The sequence below is a fragment of the Paroedura picta genome, chromosome 1 (genome assembly GCF_049243985.1).
Source record: "Paroedura picta isolate Pp20150507F chromosome 1, Ppicta_v3.0, whole genome shotgun sequence".
Taxonomy (NCBI): Eukaryota; Metazoa; Chordata; class Lepidosauria; order Squamata; family Gekkonidae; genus Paroedura; species Paroedura picta.
Window position 1 is genome coordinate 176552183 of NC_135369.1, and position 14911 is coordinate 176567093.

Consider the following 14911-nt stretch of genomic DNA (forward strand, 5'->3'; position numbering starts at 1 on the left):
GTGATGCCCTCTAGCGTTTTCATGGCAGACTAATACGGGGTGGTTTGCCAGTGCCTTCCCCAGTCATTACCGTTTACCCCCCAGCAGCAAGCTGGGTACTCATTTTACCAACCTCGGAAGGATGGAAGGCTGAATCACCCTTGAGCTGGCTGCTGGGATCGAACTCCCAGCCTCATGGGCAGAGCTTCAGACTGCATGTCTGCTGCCTTACCACTGCGCCACAAGAGGCTGTTAATGCTAACTATTGGGGGGTTTTAATGAAAAAAACATTAAGGGGGATGCTCATGCGTAAGACCACGCTTGACCACGATTAGCAATGTTTAGTGCCTCAGCAAGTGGACTAAATTTTAATTTCGACAGTATCCTCAAATTCATCTATGGGAAAATTCATCTATGTACCTGACGTTGTTGACTGCAGAACACCAACCTAAAGAGGCAGAATCTGACTCGAGAAGAAATTCATAAGAGACATAACTAATCATGAAGAAATACCAATTTAGGTTAGCCAATTAAATGGACTGAAAACTAAAGAAAAAAGTGAAACAAGTTTTGCGAGTCACAATACCCTCCCCACCCCCAAAATTCTTAAAACAAAGTTTATGGGTTTCAGCCAAGGTACTGTGAGAGGACATACTTATAGAATGCAACATCCCTGACCGCCCCCCACACACCCCTACATTTCCTGAAACACTGCCATGTGTTCAGGGGACCTACAGGAACAGCGTATCTATGGAAAAAGGGAGCAGTGCTAAAAACACTCCAGAAGTGTCTTCAACCCTCTGAAACCATCATGAGGAACATCATCATATGCAAGTGCAATTCTTTGCTCGCTGATTCATTTAGTAAAGGGCCAGTGTACACTGAACAGGCAGATAAAGCCAAGAGTTTGGCAGAGGGTGGAAAAACCCAACAAAAAAACACACCAGACCCAACAAAACCCAGTGTTTCACTACTGTCCTATTCCAAGCCACCCTGGACCTTAGATGGCAGCTAAGTGTCCACTGAAGACAGAGTACAATAGTAAAAAAAAATGCAATACCTGTCATATACCAGGCCATGAACACCATATTCCCTCAGCTTTTTCCTGTTCTCTGGGTCATTTGCCTCGTCCCCCCAGCAGAAGACAACCAAGCCTTTAGAAATCGCCTCATCGATCATTGATGGATTCTGTAGCAACTCTTCTGTATGTGCATTGATTCCCTGAAAATGAAAATATAAAACTCTTAAAACATCTGCTTAAGATACTAGCTGCACAAAGTTCAATCGTTCTAGCTGTTAAATGAGTTTTTTTTTTTTTTTTTTTTTTTTTTTTTTTTTTTTTTTTTTTTTTTTGCACTGCTTCCCCTTTTTCATAAAAGTAGCAATGTAGAATACAGTATATGTTGTTAATACAGAGAATAATAAGATTTCCAGGTTTAGATTAAATGCTTAACATTAAACATAAAACAATATAAGCTTTCAGTCTTCTATAGCTTCTCCTTATCCTTGGTTCTGATACATCTACAAAACAATTTATGCTTGACCCATTCTAAGAACCATCCTAACAGATATATTTTCAGATTTAAGTTGAAAGCTTAACATTAAACATTTTCTACAAGTCAGTGTAGGCTTTAGTCCTAGGACAATACACTAATAGAAGAAAGAAAAAATAAGGGGGGAGAACCCCATTTTACATTTTCAGCACTAATGATTATATTACCTATATGCCTACAAAAGAAAAGAGACAAGAAAAACAAGAGAGAAAGAGACACTGCTTCCCCTTTTTCATAAAAATGGAAATATAGAATACAGTATAACATTAAACATAAAACAATATGAGCTTTCGGTCTTCTTAAGGGGGTCTCATCTCGAGGCTTGCTACATCTTGTCGTTCCCGTAAAATTATATTCTGTCCCATAGGCCTTTGGCGTAGAAAGTGCAGTTGTACTCTTTCCCGCAGAGTATGCATCGATAAATCTTGAGGCCGTTGCACCTCCTGGACTCCAGTATCAATACAATTTTTTCCCCAGAGAGATCCTTTAAATCGGTTTCTTTCACTGCAGATCCATATTTCTTTTGATTGATTTTTGTACACTGTTGCTTTGAGATGGCTGTATGTCTTTTTAAAAAGGGTGTCCTTATCTGGGCTGCAGAACTCCGGCATCCCATTTTCCGTCTCCAGAATTTCAGATTTCTCTTCTACTGTTGGTTTTCCACCTTGTTTAGAGCTGTCATCAGCCACTGTTATTGATCCATTATTCCTGTTAAAGACGTCTTCCTTGGCATCTTGGATCTCCTTGAAGATATGAATTTCAGATTTCTCTTCTGCTGTTGGTTTTCCACCTTGTTTAAAGCTGTCATCAGTCACTGTTATTAATCCATCATTCCTATTGAAGACTTCTTCCTTGCCATCTTGAATCTCCTTGGAGATATTTTTGATCAATCCATCTAAGAATACTTTGTAATCTTGGGTTTGTATCTCTATTAGATGAGCCAATCTTTTTAACATAGACATGATTTTGACTTTTAAAAAACCCGGCCTCAAACAATTTTACAAGTGGCCAGTAGAGGTCCTCTGTTTTATCCTCTAATGTTCCGGCACAGGCATGTGACGTATTAAAGTCAGTTAAGGCACAGAGTTCTCGTGAGATTTTCCCATTCACAGCTCTTATCTTCTTATCTTCGAAAACCAAAACAATTACAATAAGAGCTTTTGCCAATTAATTCGAGTTGATTTGAGTCCTTCTTCTGCTTAGTTAGGAGAATTAGCCTGCCTCTTAACGAGGTGGCTTCAGGCAGAGCAGAGTAAGAGGAGGGGGGAAACAAAGGGCTTTGATGCAGGAAGAAAGACGAAGAAAAAAAAAACGAGAGATACTTGCAGTAAATGATGTTTTGGAACTCAGCCGATGTCCTCCCCTCAGTTCAAAGCGTTCATTTGTAGTAAATCATCATGTAGGGTTGAAGCAGATACTTTAAGATTAAAGAAAGAAAAGAAAGTCCGAGGTAGAAAATGGCAGTCGTCCTCTGGACCTGGAACGCTGACAGCCTATAATCCGGGGAGATACACTCCCTAAAGGATTGGAGACGGCCCCAAGAACTTCCTGGGTAGAAAGGTGAGGTGGGGTTTGCGTACCCCTCCTCTTTTCTGCCAATTGCTTGCACAATTGACCCCTGTCAGGCTTCAGAGATAGCAGAGCAGATGCCCTGCCACCCTCTCAGGACGACATCTTTAGCCACACCCGCTGTTAAATGAGTTTTAACAGTACATCAACACTTAAACATACTCTTATTGACTGAAAGACAGCAATGAATTCCTAGGCATTTTTTGTTGTAGCAAAGAAAATAGATTAGGTTAAGCCCCATCTTATTTTAGAATCAATTCACAGGTCAAAATGCTTTATTACTTACCAGGATATTTTCAAATTGTGCAAAGCTCATAGCGATAGACGTTGTACGACATCTAAGATCCATCAATTCTGGATAAGTGTCACATTTTCCTTGAGTTAGAAACAATATGGGGTATTTGTTTTGCTTCTGCCTGACCCTGTAGGAACATTTGAACTAAGTTATAACCTCAGACACCTAAGTGTCTAAAATATAATCCTTAACATGGACACATATTACACTTATATAGCTTTTTTTGGGGGGGGGGGGGAAAGAATTATGAACTTTAATCTTTAACCTTTCCTCCTTTCATAAAATTCATATCCAGTGAGATGGAAGCCTGCCACTTGTGAGGATTCTGCCGATTGCCCAAGGAATTGTTTTGGTCAACTTGCTTGCTTTCAATAAACTTGATCTTTTGCACCTTTGACTTGGTGCAAATTATCGAGCTTATTGAAAGCATGCAAGTTGACCAAAACAATTCCTTGTCAGAACTGGTTCAAAGCAATACAGGTTCAGCATTTATCCCCACATTCGAACCCCTCCCGTGGGGAAAAAAAAACAGTGGGAGATCTTCAAAACCAAAAAATATCAGTCATCAAAGGGATAGCCACTTCTCTCTACTACGGAACAGGGTGAGGGGCTGGTGTGAGGGGAGAGGAAAACCAGAGCAAGCAATAAACCAAGGCAAGAATTCCTAACATCTACATTTCTAACAATTGCTAAAATTTATGGCAGAAGCATGGCACTTCTAGCACCAACTATTTCCAATGACAAAAGATAATTTTTGCTAACTCACCCCCGTACAGTGTTCCTGCCCCACCAAAGTAACATTTATGGGGAGCATTTTGGGGCATAGTGAGAAGTTGAGATTTTCAGTAGGATCCAAGTCTATGAGTTTGCAGCATCCTAAAGACAGCAGCAAGTCTCATGCATGCAAAAATGATCATTTGAACTTTACCAGAGACACCCAACTGATTGTTGCACAGTACTGTTTTGCTTGTACTACCATCTGATGACAGACCGAGTACTGCAGGCTTTCTCAACCAGGGTTTTCTAAAACCCTGGGGTTTCTTGACAACCCTGGAAGGAGTTCCTGAATAGGTGGGAGTTAATTATTTTTAAATATATTTTTTAAATTTGTTAAACATTTATTAGGTGATATGACCACATATGGTCATGTCAACCCACCCCACCCCTCCTCAAAAGGCCAATAATGGGTCTGGAGGGGGTGGGAATGGCCCTAGGTGAGCATGTACAAAACTATGTTTCCAAACCACATTAGGCCACTTCTGTGGATTCTCGAAGCCTGGAGAATGTTTTAGGGGTTTCTCGACTGTAAAAAAATTGAGAAAGGCTGGCCTAATGCAATAGATGCAGGTAGAGATTTCAATCCTAGATGCTTGCAATGCATCTTTTCAAAAATGATGATCAAGTAGATCCAACAAGAAGTGTCTCCACATCTAGCGTAGCTAAAGGAACCCCCTTGGGGAATCTGCATCCCTTCTACTTTGTAAAGAAACTTCTTAGTGTTTCTGACACCTTTCTTATAGCTAATGGCTGTGTAGATGAAAAACGACAAACTTTGCCAAAGGCCATTTAAAGCCTGTTTTGCTCCCCACCCCCTTCCAAATGGCAGCCATTTAAGCGCTCCTTTTTCTTTCCCCTAGTTTCTAAATGGAGAAAAGTGAAACAGATTGTCCCAAACCCAGCTGGTTTGTTTCAGGGCTTCTGAGTCATTTGGATTTGGGGGGTTTGCTTTGAGAACACCCTGAACTGGACTTTTCCAGTTCGTGCCCATTCCTAGTGAGGAATCAGATTATTCCAAACATTCAAAACACCAAGCATAATGCTCCACATCAAAAATATATCTGTGACCCATTCTAGAAGGGTTTTTAACTCACATGGTACATATGTCTGCATCAAATGAAGAAAATATAACCCTCCTGCTTCCGGCCTTTATTAGAACAGTTTTCAAAATTATATCTAGAAAGACGTTCATGTCAAAGTAGCTCGAAAGATTGCCATCCCATACCCCATCCTGAAAAACAAAATTTTAGTTACTTAGTGTAAATCAGTGGCTAATCAAGGGCACTTCAAGTTTAAACTGTATGTTTTATATGCCAAAGTTACTCACAGTTCCTTATACCCAAGGTCTCTATTGTCTCTGCTTCCAATATAGCCTAAAACCCTGCCACCCAGCAACTTTGGCACAAGCAGACTCACGCAGGCCACTGTTATGCTATTTCACAGGATCATTATAGATACTTTGTTCACCAGAGGTGATGCCTGAAGGATTTCTCCCTCTTACTCTGGGGCACTAGGATGTTAGAAGGTGCAGCAAATAAAACATCCAAAGTAAGCTTAAGGTAAACACACAAACGTGGACTGTAATATTTCTGATTATACAGGAATATTTCCCCAGGTCAACTTGTTTACAGATTATTTTCCCTTTTAATTACCCTCCCCAGCAGCAAGTGGCTTGGCTCTTTTGCTGGAGTCATCCAGATCCATTTGCTCTGCAGCCACTTGTCTAAAACTCATCTTTCTCTGCTGGCAGTGCTTTATGGCCTTACTAGGGACAAAGCCCGTTGCATTCAGGAATACAACAGGCACTAGATCAGGGTAAGAGAACTCTGCAGATGGCCTCTCCCTCCCCCCGAGACCTGGAATGGCCACAGGTTGGAGGCCCCCAGGCAGGGAACTCACTGGCAGGGGCAGCTTTCACGTGGCAGAGATCTGCAGCCTCTGAGCCTCAGAGGGAAGTGGAAGGAGGAGGTGGTTATCAGGGATGGGGGACAGAAGGCGATTGGCTGGCCCCTGGACAGACAGGCAAGCTGGTTAGAGGAAGAGACACTCAGGGGCGGGACAGCTGCCCTGAGTAGGTGTTGTGCTGAGTGGCACTTAAGCCATGAGACCAGCTCCTCCTCCTTGGCCTTAACAGAAATACTAAGTAGAACAGATTTGACTACAGCAGTCTGAAGGGACAGGTGAGCTGCCCTCCTGACAGGAACTTGTGTGGCATTTCTAGTCATCCTCTATTCATCTCATCATGCCTGCAGGTGTGAGAACTACCACATCCTGCTCTTGGGCTTTCCCTATTGGCAGTAATGGGTTTAAACTACAAGTACAACGATATAGGCTAGATATCCGGAAAAAATTGTTCACAGTCAGAGTAGTTCAGCAGTGGAATAGGCTGCCTAAGGAGGTGGTGAACTCCCCCTCACTGGCAGTCTTCAAGCAAAGGTTGGAGACACACTTTTCTTGGATGCTTTAGGACAGTGGTCCCCAACCTTTTTATCACCAGGGACCACTCAACGCCTTTTACTGAGGCCCGGTGGGGGGGGGGGAGTAGTTTACTCCTCTACTCTCAACCACTGCCCTAACGCTCTCTGATCGCTATGGTAATGTTTAAACACCCCTTCAAAATAAGATACAGACATGCCACAACAATGAACATAAGGAACATTTTATTTTCATGGAAATTTTAACTCATGACAATGACAAATCAATGGGAACCCTGAGCTCGTTTCTCTACAACGGGATAGTCCCATCTGGGAGTGATGGGAGACAATGACACCCGAAGTGTGTTGTAAAGGGCCGGGGGGGATGAAGTAAAGGGCCGGGGGGGGGGAGAAGGCGTCCTTCGTGGCCCACCTCCAATTAGTCGAAGGACCACATGTGGTCCGCAGCCCACAGGTTGGGGATCGCTACTTTAGGATGCTTAGGGCTGATCCTGCGTTGAGCAGGGGGTTGGACTAGATGGCCTGTATGGCCCCTTCCAACTCTATGATTCTATGATTCTATTGCTGCCCTGGTTCTACAGAGCCATTTAAGAGGCCTGTCAACAATGCCCCCAACCTCATGATTTTCAGAAAGCTTTGCAAACAGAATTGTTTGGAGGAGAATAAACTGGGAAAGCTGAAAAGCTGCTGCGGTGTCCCTCGCAAGTTGGGTTATTGATGCTTTACGGTCTCACCGTCATGCCACAGCATGCAACCTTTGGTGGTAAGCTACCCGTTTCAGCAGGGGAAAAAATGGATTTAGAAGTGTAAAAGATAAATTAATCTATTGTTAACACCTGGTCTGGCTGCCTTTCAATCCCTTCAAACTCCATTCTATGAAACGGTCAGCATGCCCATGTTTTCAGGACTAGTACCTTAGCATTAGATATGCAAACTGCATAATGTAAGGCAAAACTCATTGGGAAAGGAATGTTAAATTTAGTTTACCTGTACTGACGATAAGATAAATGAAAGACAAGGGACAGAAGCAAAGTAGTTGGTCTAGTCAGTCAGAATCTATAATTTAGATGTGGCATCCTCAACCCGGGGTCTGCAGACCCCCCCCCTCGGGGTGCATGCCCTTTCCCCTCCTGCCTTAATGGGGCTCGGTCACAAGGTAGGAAGCTGGCTGCTTCCATTGCTCCCCCTCCCAAGTGTGAGGGAGTTCTCTCGTGGTTTCTGTGCCTGGGAGGGTGTGGAGACGGCACGTCTACTCCTGCCTTAAACCGCGTCCTGTCTCTCCCCGCCTCAGTCCTCGAGCCTGCCTGTTAATGCAGGGAGGCGTGGCCAGCTAACATCACTTCCAGGATTTCTCAAAGCCTGAACAATTATTTCAGGCGCTCATCCATGGTCAGCAGGTTGAAAAAGGTTTATTTAGATACTGGAATAAAGGAAGGAGACATAGGCACTCAGCTAAGAAGTATATTCAGGATATTGTTACTTACCCTTTGCTGACATATCCATTTTATTTCTATATTAAACCCAACATCTTCAGGAATAGCTTCTAGCACCTGAATGGAGAACCATCACCAAAGTATTATTAATCACTACTGGTCAAGGGGAAAAAACACTGCGCTGAATACACATAATTTTGATCTTTGGAACACGGTGGTATCAGATACCTGATAGTTTAATACAGTGATTCCCAAAGTTGGCGCTACCGCCCCCTGGTGGGGGCTGCAGCGATCCAGGGGGCGGTGATGGGCCACAGGTGCATTTGGGGGATGAATAATTATTAAAACTAAAAAAAATTAATTTCCAGGGGGCGCTGAGTAATATTTTTTCTGGAAAGGGGGCGGTAGGCCAGATAAATTTGGGAACCACTGGTTTAACAGGACGCTCATATCCAGAGTAACTCTGTCAGGTTACATTATACCTCATGCAGAAGATACTTACCGTTTGGAGAGAGGGGAATGGTTGCATATCAGAAGGAGCATTTTCATCTTCTTTAAATGACTCTAGAAAGAAATGTAAAAGTTGCCTTGAAGCAAAAACCTTGAGTGAAAAAAAACACCTACATGCTGAAGTCAAAGTTATTGGATTTCTAAACAGAGTTCTGACTAGGGACGGGCAATTCGCTTTGGATGCGTCGAAAAGTACCCGGATCAATTCGGGTACTTTTCGGACCTATCCAAGCCAAATTGTTGATCACAACATTTAAACAGGCTGAATCAGTGACTCGGTCAGTTTAAATGCCTCCCTCACTGCTTTCCCCCAGACCTCCGTGCCTGGAGGGGGAAGCTGCGAAACAGCTGATAATAACAGGTGTCCGAGAGGCTTGGGGAGGCATTTAAAGGCCTCAGCATGCCTGTCTTTCTTTATCAGTTGTTTAGGAGGCTCTTCCTCTCTTCTCAGACAATGGAAGCTCTTTCTGTTGCTGGGGGGTGGGGGAGCATGTACACAGAAAAAAACACGAATCTCTTCAGATTTGGCGGAATCTGAAGAAGTGAAGCATCTTCCATGCAACTGAGATTCAGCTCAAATCAGTTCAGTCTAATCCAAAATGGTATGCATTTTTGTGCGCATGCATAGTTCTGACCCTGCTGCACCCCAAAGCATGCCCCTGCCCTAGCACTAAATAGCTTTGGGGTCTGCTGGCAAGTTGTGGCTGATGCTTCCCCCTCAATAGGTTGGGGAAAAGACTGCAAGAGAGATCTGCATGCTACTAACTTACGCAAGAGACACATTCACTTCACTAGGATCTTATTGATCTGTTTCTGTTCTCCAAGAGGCCTTTTCATTTATTTATAACTTAATTTATATGTTGCCCATTCCAACAGAGTGGGGGCTCAGGGAAGTTTAGATCGGTAGCTAAAACAGATAATATTAAAACACAGTGGAACACTGTAATAAAAGCATAATAAAACACAATAGAATTCTGACAGTGCTCCACCTCCCACAAACCGTCACAATGCACAATTTGGCCATTACAATAATAAAGTATGTCCCAAGGGGAGGGGGGAAACATGGAGAGGAGAAGGAACCATTAATAATGTGAGCGGTTATTTTCGCCACCAAGCCCCAGGGTCCCTGTGCTGAGGCCCAGTTCCCCTCCCCAGCTGCATTCCAAATGACTTCGGATTTGCTGACCTAGGAGATGTACAATGAAAACTGTAGAGAGAGCTACCCAGCTGCTCCAGGAGTTTAATTACCGACTTGTTACTGGAGATCGTGATCATGTGGAAGCTGTCATGTGGTGTCTGCTTACAAAGATCTGCAAGCATTTACTCCACAGCATATCTACCAGTACAACAGGACATATAGCGTCACAGACTAAAGTGCATTGTAGCCTGTTCTGAAATCAACATTTTTCTTTGTGCCACCTCTTCCAAATTCCAAAGAAGAGAAGAAAAATAAGAGTTGGTTCTTATATACCGCATTTCTCTACCCGAAGGAGTATCAAAGCGGCTTATATTCACCTTCCCTTTCCTCTTCCCACAACAGACACCCTGTGAGGTGGGTGAGGCTGAGAGAGCCCTGATATCACTGCTTGGTGAAGAAAAGCAGTTTTGTCAGTGCCATGGCGAGCCCAAGGTCACCCAGCTGGTTGCATGTGGGGGAGCGCGGAATCAAACCCGGCTCGTCAGATTAGAAGTCCACACTCTTAACAACTACACCAAGCTGGCTCTCTCAGGATCTCTGCAGTGGCAAATAAGACACTCCCAACCTCACCCCTCTTGAAACACTAACTAGAAGCTTCCCTTGGGTTGCTCAGAACCAAATGCACAGTGGTTAGGAAAGATTTTCCTGACTTTTACATACCTTGGCTGTCTTGAGATTTCAAGGCAGTCACATGCGCCAGCTACAAATAAAAGGCAGATCAGCTTTTTAAAGTGTGCATGCCAGCAAGTGGTAAGTTCTTTAAAGAGCGGCCCAGATGTTGTATGAACAGAGGTCACACGCGGGACTCTAAACGAAGCCATGGGGCGCTTTTACTGGTGGTGAAAGAAGGCTTGCCCCTAGTCACAAGGCTCTGTTCGAAAAACAAACTAACAAGTCCTGCCTGTGTCAGGGGCAGTCGCTATTCTGACAAGTTTCATGTATCGTTGACTAGTTTTAATGTAAACCGCCCTGAGCCTTCGGGGGAGGGCGGTATATAAATCTAAATAAATAAATAAATAAAAGTAGTATCCTGCCTAGAACACAGACACAGGCAGAAATCCACAGCTCAGGGAACATAAAAAAGGCAAGCTGCTAGGTCTCTACCAATGCCGATTCAAAATTATCTTTTTGCCTCCAGCCACGAGAGAAATCTAGGGCAGTGGGCAAAAATAAATAAGTAAATAATTTTTGAAAAGGTTAATGCAGCAAGATACTGAATTTTTGCTGGGAGAGCCACTGTAGTGTTCCATGAAAGCAGAAGCTCCACAGTAACGGGTGAAGAAAAGGGAAGTTGGGAATCTTGCCAGCCTCACTTCTACTGCGGGAAGCAAAAAGCTTGTTCTGCTTCGCAGCTGGCAGAGAAGGGGACAGCTGAGCAAAATGCAGCTGTGCCGGAACTGCAGCTGCTCCTCACCCGCTTGCTGTTCTTAATCGTCCCAACTCTTTTGGTACTGCAAACGTCAAGATGTATTTGTTTCAAGAGTTCCCACAGTGCCAGTGAACCTCAGCGTTTGTGTCTTCACCAAAGGGATGTTTGAGCGTAACTTGTCAAGAAGCATCAAGCGGTTCTGTGTGATTTCTCAACGTCTCAGTAAGTATTTTCAGTTCTTAGTACTTTCACGTTTTACCCTGTCAGCAGTCAAATGGACAACATACAGGTTGCAGCAAGAAAGCTACCGTTCCATTACTAATACTGCAGACCGAAGTAATATACTACTGCAGATAGCTGCCTGTCCCATGCCAGATTAACTTCATTGTTACCCATGTATTTCAGATAAAGAGAGAAATGCAAGGCATACGATCTGAGTACAAATGGAACTCTGTTGCTAGAACTTTATGTTATCCTTCTACTCTTCTGGAGTAGCTTTTATCTACCAAATGAAAAGTCTTTTCCTCATTCTCCCAGCTTCGAACAACTAACTGTCAATCCTGGTTTGTGACTGGCGATATGGAGAAACTAGATGTTTTTTTATTAAAAAAAAGAACTAACAGAAGGAAATATCAGCAACAATTACTGTCATCTAGATTACAACAAAGAGGCTGCAAACAGAATTTACATCCAGTGTGGGTTTGTTCAAGCTTGGAAACAGGTGAAATAAGGAAATGTCAAGTATGCTGAGAATTCTTCCCCTCCAAAGCAATGTTTGCCTTCCATATGAGGTTCACTTCCAGGGTGGCCAAACTGTGGCTCTCCAGATGTCCATGGACTACAATTCCCATAAGCCCTTGCAAGCATAATGAGAACTATAGCCTGTGGACCTCTGGAGAGACACAGTTTGGCCACCCCTGAATGGATTCAAAGGACCAGGGATGGAAATGAAACGTACCCAAGACACTGAGCACCGGCATGGTGCTGTAATTAAGTGCTGGACTAAGAATCTGGGAGACAGTCTGAACCCCCTACTCCGCCATGGAAGCTTCCTAGGAGATCTTAGGCAAGGCACACACCCCTCAGTACTGCTACTGTGAAGTGATGAGAACAATGAAAAACACTTCCTGTCCCCACCGGAGAGGACGGTAGAGTAAAAATTAAGCAAGCAAGCTAGTGCAAGAACTGTGCACACTGAGCTAGCTGAACCGAACCGGGTCAGACTTTGCAGAAAGCAATTCTGACTGTTGTGAATGTCACGGTGATTTCCCTGAGTGTTCTACCAGCTGCATCCTCCTCAATACCCCAGGTCAGGGGTAGTCAACCTGTGGTCCTCCAGATGTTCATGGACTACAATTCCCATGAGCCCCTGCCAGCAAACGCTGGCAGGGGCTCATGGGGATTGTAGTCCATGAACATCTGGAGGACCACAGGTTGACTACCCCTGCTCCAGGTAAGTTAATCAGCATATGTGCCGTGGTAATTTCCGAGCCTGGTAATGTTTTACATGGGCACAGCTGAAAAGTTCCAGGGAGCATTGACTTTCAAAAGCTTCGACCCCAAAAAGCTCCTTAGTTTCTAAGTCGCTTCTGGACTTCAATCCAAGTCTACTAATTGCTTCTATTGATCTAGTTTTAGGAAGTTTAACCTTGATGTTTCATGCTTCTATCACCAGCTGCCTTGAGAACCTGTGTGAGGACCAAAGGGGCAGGAGAGACTTTTTGAGCACACACACATGTAGGATTAAGCTTCGTCGAAGTACATCTCAGATCAGTCTAGTACACTACCTGTAATAACTGCAGCTGGGCAAATGTCAGCTCCTTCACCGCAATCTCAAACAGCTCCAGTGGCTCCAATTCATCTTTCTTTTGAACAAGTGGAGAGAAAGGTTAGGTTAGAAGCAGCGCCTGAAGGCAAATCCAAGCTCACCTATTCCCCATTCCTTAAAAACCCCAGGTCTCTGTGCAGGAATCTGCCACAGGGGCGTACAACAGGACCTCAAATTCTGCTTCCACCCCCTTTGGCCAGCACAACCACCTAGGAGCTTGCAGTATATATTCCTTTCCCTTAGCTCAACCCTTGTTGGCTGAGAGGAGTTGAGTGACCAAGCCTTTGACGGTACCAGTACACAGTTCATGTGCAGGGCAAAGCTGACTCACTCTGCTGTCCCTCTGCCTGTGAAAGGTTCCTCCTCCCCCTTGCACTGACCATAGCACTAGGTAAGCAATCGCTGGCTGTACTTCCGTTTCTTGTGAAAGCAGTTAGGTATCACTGATACAACCCATCCATCTGAAGGGAAGCATCTGTTTTTAAGATTAAGCAAACTTGCAGAGAAGGACCCTAAGTGTATCTTATACCAGGTTTCTTGACAGCCCTGGAAGGGTTTCCTGAATGGGTGGGAGTCAATGTTTTTTGTATAGTCTTTCATTGTTTAGAACATTTATTTAGTGAAATGGCCGTATATAGTCATGTCGACCCACCCCGCCGCCCAAAATGAGCAATGTTGAGCCTGGAGGGGGTGGGAAGGGAGAGACCCTGGGTGGGTGTGTATACACAGCTATGCTTCCCAATCATATTCTACACAATTGCACCACTTCTGGGGTTTCTCAAAGACCGAAGAATGTTTGAGGTGTCTCTCAACAGCAAACAAGTTGAGAAAGGCTGCCTTGACCATATACAATAAGGCCTGCAATCTTGTAGGTCAAGAGTAGTCAACCTGTGGTCCTCCAGATGTCCATGGACTACAATTCCCATGAGCTCATGGGAATTGTAGTCCATGGACATCTGGAGGACCACAGGTGTACTACCCCTGTTGTAGGTGACAAAATTCTTCTAACTAGTCAGTCACACAAATTTCCTGACTTCCCATTCCAAATTGGAAGCATCTTTGTTTCCCCAAGTGTTTACAGGTGTAGCACGGATGCCGACCAGTGGCATGCCAGACCATTTTGCTTACCAAGAAGGGCTGATTTTCCACCCAAGGGACTAAGGCAAGCTCCCCCACCCCCCATGTACTGGGTCACAGCTTGGTGTGGTTTCTGTCCAGGTACAACCTCTTTCTGGGTCTTCCCCATTGCTCTCTTTAGTTTGCCAACTCACCAATATCTTGACAGGTACTATAATGGGGGGATGGGGTTGGGCACTGGATCAAACAGGTTGCCTACCTCTGCTCTATCTGTCTGATTTCCTGAAGGCTCACTATTTGAAAGCCACCGTCCCTAAAAAAATATCAAGGAAAATTTCTTTTCTTGTCCCACCGATAAGAGGAAAAAGCTGTCCCAAATGAAATTCTATACTTCTATCAAAATTCAGTCCTACACAGTAGTAATACACAAACAGGATGCCAAGTTTTTGCATGGAGGGGAAGATGTTTTTGCAGCATTCCGTTGAGAATTTACACCAAGGAAGCCAATGTGATACATTTATCTCTCTCTTGGCATTGGTGGCTTTACTGTAGTAGAAATAACTGCATTTATTTTCATGACATTAACGCCACCAAACAATTTTACGGGCCACCCGAAGAACATTTAGGCAAGGAAGCTGCATGGATGTTTGCACAGAGAAGTTACAAATCACATACCTTTTTCATGGCAATACAGCAAGTAAGATCATGATATATTATGGGAACTTGATCCTTAGAAAGATGTACATCGAACTCCACAAAGGCTGCTCCCTAAGAAGATTGCATGAAGACATTTTTTAAAATGTTACGTGAAAATATGCCTACTTTACACTCAATTTGTATTTATACTCTGCAAAAAGTTTCAAGGGGGTGGCAGGTTACAGTGGATGA

The 14911-nt window shown here is 43.9% G+C and overlaps 1 protein-coding gene and 1 long non-coding RNA gene across 7 annotated transcripts in view; one reads left to right on the plus strand and one right to left on the minus strand.

The window, feature by feature from the left end:
* Positions 1-14911, plus strand: part of LOC143825129 (uncharacterized) — a 52295-nt gene that overhangs the window by 17379 nt on the left and 20005 nt on the right. The gene's annotated exons all lie outside the window — the stretch shown is intronic.
* GPCPD1 (glycerophosphocholine phosphodiesterase 1) overlaps positions 1-14911 on the minus strand; it is a 57749-nt gene that overhangs the window by 12624 nt on the left and 30214 nt on the right. For 4 of the 6 annotated variants that reach the window (XM_077313045.1, XM_077313054.1, XM_077313036.1 and 1 more), the window contains 9 exons: positions 14699-14791; positions 14283-14336; positions 12906-12983; positions 10410-10449; positions 8544-8605; positions 8093-8158; positions 5268-5404; positions 3388-3523; positions 1040-1200 (listed from right to left, as the gene is read on the minus strand). In XM_077313045.1, the coding sequence (XP_077169160.1) occupies positions 1040-1200; positions 3388-3523; positions 5268-5404; positions 8093-8158; positions 8544-8605; positions 10410-10449; positions 12906-12983; positions 14283-14336; positions 14699-14791 (827 nt within the window). The remainder of the gene's footprint in view (positions 1-1039; positions 1201-3387; positions 3524-5267; positions 5405-8092; positions 8159-8543; positions 8606-10409; positions 10450-12905; positions 12984-14282; positions 14337-14698; positions 14792-14911) is intronic. The other 2 variants (XM_077313070.1, XM_077313060.1) reach the window with 1 other exon arrangement.